Source organism: Dendroctonus ponderosae, unplaced genomic scaffold (genome assembly GCF_020466585.1).
Source record: "Dendroctonus ponderosae isolate FM_Combo_2020 unplaced genomic scaffold, Dpon_F_20191213v2 Dpon_F_20191213_8, whole genome shotgun sequence".
Lineage (NCBI taxonomy): Eukaryota > Metazoa > Arthropoda > Insecta > Coleoptera > Curculionidae > Dendroctonus > Dendroctonus ponderosae.
Window position 1 is genome coordinate 12,106,576 of NW_026019016.1, and position 6,569 is coordinate 12,113,144.

General features: G+C 33.2%; 2 protein-coding genes and 1 long non-coding RNA gene across 4 annotated transcripts in view; 1 reads left to right on the top strand and 2 right to left on the bottom strand.

Moving 5' to 3' along the window:
• LOC109536166 (condensin complex subunit 3) overlaps positions 1 to 3,625 on the bottom strand; it is a 15,457-nt gene extending 11,832 nt beyond the window's left edge. For both annotated transcript variants that reach the window (XR_007282122.1, XM_019902259.2), the window contains exons 1-3: positions 3,351 to 3,625; positions 1,580 to 1,696; positions 1,284 to 1,490 (exon numbers count right to left, since the gene is read on the bottom strand). Coding sequence is in view for 1 of the 2 variants with exons in the window: in XM_019902259.2 (XP_019757818.2) it covers positions 1,284 to 1,490; positions 1,580 to 1,696; positions 3,351 to 3,359 (333 nt within the window). In the remaining variant the exon portion in view is untranslated. The remainder of the gene's footprint in view (positions 1 to 1,283; positions 1,491 to 1,579; positions 1,697 to 3,350) is intronic.
• Positions 3,626 to 5,191: 1,566 nt separating this feature from the next.
• The window catches only part of LOC109536148 (palmitoyltransferase ZDHHC8), a gene marked incomplete in the record, with an annotated part of 21,859 nt that continues 20,481 nt past the window's right edge, over positions 5,192 to 6,569 (top strand). Inside the window, 1 exon segment of the mRNA XM_048668931.1 lies at positions 5,192 to 5,434. Coding sequence (XP_048524888.1) covers positions 5,343 to 5,434 — 92 coding nt within the window.
• LOC125505328 lies at positions 5,575 to 6,174 on the bottom strand. Its single transcript, XR_007282096.1, has 2 exons — positions 5,986 to 6,174; positions 5,575 to 5,923 (listed from the first exon to the last, which is right to left on the bottom strand). It is a non-coding gene; the product is annotated as an uncharacterized LOC125505328 (long non-coding RNA).

Genomic DNA, 6,569 nt, shown 5'->3' on the forward strand with positions numbered 1-6,569 from the left:
CTTGCACAAAACGACGATCATTTTTCTAATTTCATAGACAACAGAAGACTGTATTTTTTCTACATAACCCCCCCCCTGAATTTAAAGCTGGATCCGCCCCTGGCTCTACTTAAAACCAACTTTATTTTACTAAAATTTGACAGATGTCAGGAGATATGTGAAAAAAAAACTGATTTATGGCAGATTTTTAAATCACTTCCAGTTCCGTCAATATTAATCTGGCAGGAAAACATTTAATAGAAAAGTTGTAGAAAATTGGATTCCAAAGCAAATGGCATAAGACATTTCTACAAATTAACTGTCATTTTTGACGTATGACACAAACTTTGGTTTTTTTCAATGGAAACCATATTCGATTATGCGTCTATTGAATTTGTTTTTCTAAAATTTGACAGCTATCAGAAGATATGTGAAAAAAAAACTGATTTATGGCAGATTTTTAAAACATTCTTAGTTCCGTCAATATTAATCTGACAGGAAGACATTAAATAGAAAATTGAAAGAAAAACTAAGTAAATAAAAATTTAAGTTAGTTTTATTGTAAAAAATTATTATTCCAAGAAAGGCCGATACAACTATGCAGCTCCGTTCAAAGTAGAATAACGAAAAACTGAAATTAAAATGTAAGTTTGACGCCCTGTATGTCGGCAACCGTCAACTTTTGGACTAAGGTAAGTTGTGTTAAATCATCATATTTTCACCCCAGCCATCCGCCGTTTTGTTTTGTGCCATTACTTTTGGGACACCCTGTATATGCATGGAATGTTTCACTTTTTAAACATAAGGGAACAGTATTACCGTACTTATTTTTTCACTTATTATGAAAAAAAAATTGTGGTCGATTTTATCAATTTGGTAATCCTACATCCAAAACGACCTGCCGAAAATGAGCATTCCTTTCGAAAGAAGGTAGTACAATCAGCCAAGATCCACCCAGGGTTGTAGAGCTAACCGAAGAAGAAGAAGAATCATCGTAATGTTTATCAAGTTTCTCTTTAGTCTCTTGAGGCGATTTGCCTTTCATAAAGTACGCGTAAGTTTAATCAGTACCCGAAATTCTTACTCGTTCATGTTTTGAAAATCTCTCGACTTCTTCGTTTCAAACAATCGCCAAACACAAAACCGATCTGGCTGAAACTTGGAGTGCGTTCTTCCAAGAGATGCTACTACAACGGAAAATAACGTCGATAGGCCAAGTGGCTCACTAACTTTGCACGGACTTTTCAAATCACCCTCGTATTAAGTATAATTAATATTTTAATTAAAACGTTTGATGTACTTACCTTTAACAAATAATGAAGCAATTTATGAATCAACGGATCATCAATACCTCTCTCATCGTCTGATGTTTTTGCCTTTGTCAATGTAGTACAATATAAGCTAATAAAGTCGAACATCCTCCCAACATAAACATCCTTCTGTTTATAATCAATTTTCAGTATTCCCTTTATAACCGAAGTGAATACATTCCAAAATGGTTCAAAATCTGACTGCAAATAATAGAAGCAATACATTTAACTTTTACATCCAAATACTGATTTGTCGCAACTCTTAGTAACAGAATTCACTCAAAATGTACCTGCTGATATATTTTTTTTAACAAAAAGCTGTTTTTCTGATGGCAGCCTGGTGTTTTCTGAGCAGCATCTAGTAAATCAATAATCATTTCCACTGGCATATTTTCGTTCATATATTTCTGAAATAAATAAGAACTTGGTACTATACTGAAATAAACAGAACAAATCGATCAGACATGAAAAGGAAATAGGCTTATTTGACTGGCTGGTAAGAGATAGCCCATACAGAAACCTGCTCAATTCTATTTGTTAATTTTCTATTACAAAATTGTATTTAAAAACATGATCAGTGTTAAATTCGTCTAATAAGGAAGAAAAAGTTAGTTTATAATGATTCATCTTTAGGAGTCGAGACTCAGATCAGAAGTTCAGATTCCCTGAATAATCTTATGGTGTCTTATGAAGACGTTGTTCTAAAACTTCCAAACCGTCAGAAGGATAGAAGCGTAAGACATTTGGACATAATCCATTTGAATATAGATTAAACGTAATATAGTTTGTCGTAACTTACAGTTTCATTATAATTACTTCAGGTGGGAATATTTGGACATTTGTAATAGTTCCAATTAGAGATGAGCTAAAGCGTGATTTTAAAATCACTGTTATAACTGTGAACGTGATTTTTTTAACTGTGAATGTGATTTCACTTGTGGTTGTCGTTTTCGTGATATAGCATCGTCATAAGATGATGAGCAATTGTGCGCCACTTGCAGAAACAATCTTAGCACATTTGTAATTCATATTTTTAAAATAAATAACCTTGCTTAGGTATACAACAAACAATATTTTATACTTAAAGTACAAATGATTTTAAGGACACTAAAAAATAACAGCCGCTGCAACTAGCAACTGGCTACACATTTTGTAAACCCATCTACTGTAAAAGTTCTAAAAACATTCTGGAAAAAATGAAAATAGGAACAGAAAACTATTGTTTTACCCAGAACGAATAGAGTGTCTAGATCTTAATTCTTTGTGAACAATTCAATTCAATTCAAATTAACGAAACGTTGAAATACATTTTGATAAACACCATCTTGAAGAGCTTGAAAAGGTGCCATATGAAAGGATTTTTATGGTATTTTATGATATGATTCGAAATAACTTCAAAACTACAAAAATACTTTTTTTCTAAATATCTCAAAAATGAAAAGAAATTCTTGTTTTCTGAAAACAAAATGTATATGGGGCCCCCCGATTGCGCAACTTTTTCCTAATTTCACCGCCTCGTATCTCTTACGGTTTCGGAGATTTCCATGCAATGAATCCTTATCTTGGACACCCTGTGTATACAGGGTGATTCAGAATTGGCGTCATTTCTCTGAAGGTGTTGTCTGGCGGTGTTTTAGAAGTACAGAAAACATAGTTTAAACAATTAATTGTTATTAAAAACTGAGAAATTTGGCTGCTAGAGAACTTACAAATTATTTATCTAAGCTACATAGTTTTTATTTATTAAATTCATTTATGACTGAAACTTAGTAGTTATAAATATTATGTACCCAAGTATATTTTAAGCTCATGCATAATATTAACTAATATCCTATAAGTTATCTGGTTGAGAGCATCAAAAAATATTGGCAATCAAAACAAAAGACCACTGAACTAAAACTGAACTGAACTCTCATGCTTTCCAAGGTGTCTGATGAACATACTTCAACATAAACCAAAAGACACATTGAACTGAGCCAGTGATTTGAAAATTGATACGAAAGTTCCAATAGTAAAGAAATCCAATGTACTTTTTATGAACACATTTATATCTAGTCTTACCTTCATCATTTAATCTAAATGGCACTTTAGGGTAAACTGATCGTACACATCAATAAACTTGTTCGAAATATGCACTAACAAATACCTAAAACTGGTTTAAAAGAACCAACATATACTGACGTAACATTTTTAAACTGACCATAAACAAAACGATAAAACGTTAGCTTTTGAGGTTATACAGCCTCAGAATGCATTAACGTGATTGGTTAAATTAAACCATATATAAAGACAATTGATATGTTCTGCTTCTTGCGTTTACGGAGCGGCCTTAAGGTGCGTTCACATCAATAAATATTTTGTTGTTCGTTGTGTTTGACGCATTGATGTAGACTATAGCCGCACAGAGAAGCTCACAACGCAACGAAGGTAGTCATTCATAAATCCCGATTTGTTTGGGACCAAAATTAAATTCTATCGATCGGTGATTCATCAATTAAAAATAGGTGGTAGGGACAAAACTAGGCTCTGATGCATATTTTTACAAACAGTAGAATTAATCCAAGGACATGCTCGCCTGGCCGTTACGTAGACGTAGACATTTTCCCTTACTATAATGTTACTATTCCGTATTCCCCTCATTAACGGTGTTTTTTTTTCTTGTAATTATCAACTTAAATCCTTATGAATTTTTTAATTTTAAATTTCAACGCTGTTGAGCATTTTAATGACATTTTCTTGTCGCTTATTACACACTAAACAAGTGATGGCTTCCCTTTTCTTAATATTTTCTTGTTGATGCTACTCATATATCAAATTGAATACCGAGCCGGCAAAGCAGCTCTCGTAAATAACTACTTTTATATAGACTGTGAACTAATGTTCCTCCCATCGAAAAACATAAACAAATGTATCTGTTTAATCTGCGGATACAACACACGCTATCCATGATGTAAAATTTCCTTATAAGAAAAGAAATGGCTTTGATAAATACTGAAATAATATGAAAGACCAAACAGACAACGCATAGGCACTGATAATGTTTGAGATATTGAAACTTGTTACAGCCTATTGTTTTTTTTTTAATTTTGGACCTAATGTATAAAAAAATGGAGAACATAAGTTCAAACGAAAAGCAATTAAAATATGTTATATTGGTAATTCCGAACAATAGTTTGAAATTATTTTCCGCTCCGCACTTACTGCTTTGTATAACACTCAATACATTGAGAAAAATAATGCCGGTGTTATTAACATTAAAAAAAAACGAATTGGACAACGCATATCCAGAGGTAGTGAAATTATGTGAGTTAGTGTGACTTATTTGCAAAACTCGACAGGATAAGATCGCCTCTCTAATGTTTCCTTTTGAGCAATTGAAAACAATCTTGTTGGGAAAATCTCGCAGTATCCCCGTTTCTATAACGACATTATATATAGACAATTTTACGAAAAATGGTAGAAGATCCCAATTGCATTATAAATAGGTGAGTTTTTATTCTGTTCTGTATTTATCACATATTTCTGTCAAAACAAAAGTAAAGAACGTAAATTTGCGCCGTAAATAATTTAACCGAATTCAAAATTCCACATTCCAGTTTACTTATGTGGACGCACCTTAACACAAGTTATCCATGTGTTATACAATCAGTTATACAATAACGTGTATAGGTGCAGGCGTTTGAGATTAGCTGATCCATTCTGTTTTAAAATTCAGCCTATACAGTACACTAATGTTATCAAAATGAATAATTTGGTTGAGAAATATTAAATGCAAAACAGTTACGTTATGAATGATTCCGAAAACGATTGCAAAACAGATCCCATTTACTGCAGACGCGAGAATACAATGTAAATGGCAACGTTGCATTTAAGACGAGATGCTCTTTTGTTGATTCGAGAGCGCAAGCGTGCTGGCAGTTCAGTTTTGACAGCTCATCTTCCTTCAACTGTTGTCTTTGGTGTAAAACTCTTTTCCAAGCCATGTTGACCTGTGTGAGGCCCATTTGTTATGTTTTAATAAAATTTTGAGGCTGTGCAAACAAGTGGGACATTATGCCAAAGTGTGATGCAAAAACCAGATATATCCCGGCCACATTTGCGTGGACTCTGCTCATCGTAGCCACAACTCTGTTCTTTTACTATCCGTAAGTTATTTTTCACTACTCTTTATATTTATAGAGGTACTTCTCTTGCTATTTAATTATGACTGATTATAACTTGATTTTACGTTTTATGCCTGGTTTTTGACGCTTCCGCTATGATAGTTTTTACAGTACAGAAATAATCCGCTGTCACATTGTTTTATTTACATTAGTGTTATGAAAAGTGATACAAGGCGATTCAAAATAGGCCTCATTATTTTGGATGGATCGTAGAGCGCTTTTCGGCTCTAGCACATATGAAACACATTACACATATAAATTTAAAACTGATATACAGTTGTGTCTGGATATAACAAACTTAAGAAATGAACTAAAACTGGTTTGTTATATCCGGAGTTCGCTATAAGCGAATAATAATACAAAAACACGTGGTGTATTTTCTTAACTAACTTAACTCTTAAAACTTATGATTTCTCTTTGGTGGTTACCAGCTGACTGACTCGACTAGCCTGACCAACTGCATTCTTATGCCTAAAAGTGAAAAATAATAACACAAACTCAGACTTAATTAACTAAAAAATACACCTGCTTACAGAGCAGAAAATATAATAATACAGGATGATTTAAAATTGGCATAATTCCTTTTAAGTACCCTCTAAATAGGAGTGGAGTACTCACTTGGAGAGTACGAGAAAAATATTGAATTTTTTTTCCACACGAACACATCAATTCGAGGTTATGCTGACAATAAAGAACAATTTCGCGTTGACAATATTGACATTTCGATAAAGGAGATCCTTGCATTTAACGAATCCTGTGACTTTACCGTTTATCCTGTAATCTATTTTATTGTCACTTTCTGCATTTTTCCATGGTTACCGGAGTAAGTATTTAATAATTACGAAGCAATAGGTATTTACGTAATGCTTATTAGGCAGGTTACCTTGAAAACCATTGTTGTCGTCTTTTTGATATAGGTTTTTGCAAATTTTTCAGTTTTAATAACAATTTATTTTTTTACTATTTTTTCTGTACTTACTCCTAAGACACCTCCAGACAACACCTCCAGATGAATGACGCCAATTTTGAATCACCCTGTATATGTATGCCACGAGTGTTGCTTTCTTCCTGGGCCTCAACGTCCCTCTATTTTTCTCCCTCGTTCTTTGTAGAATTA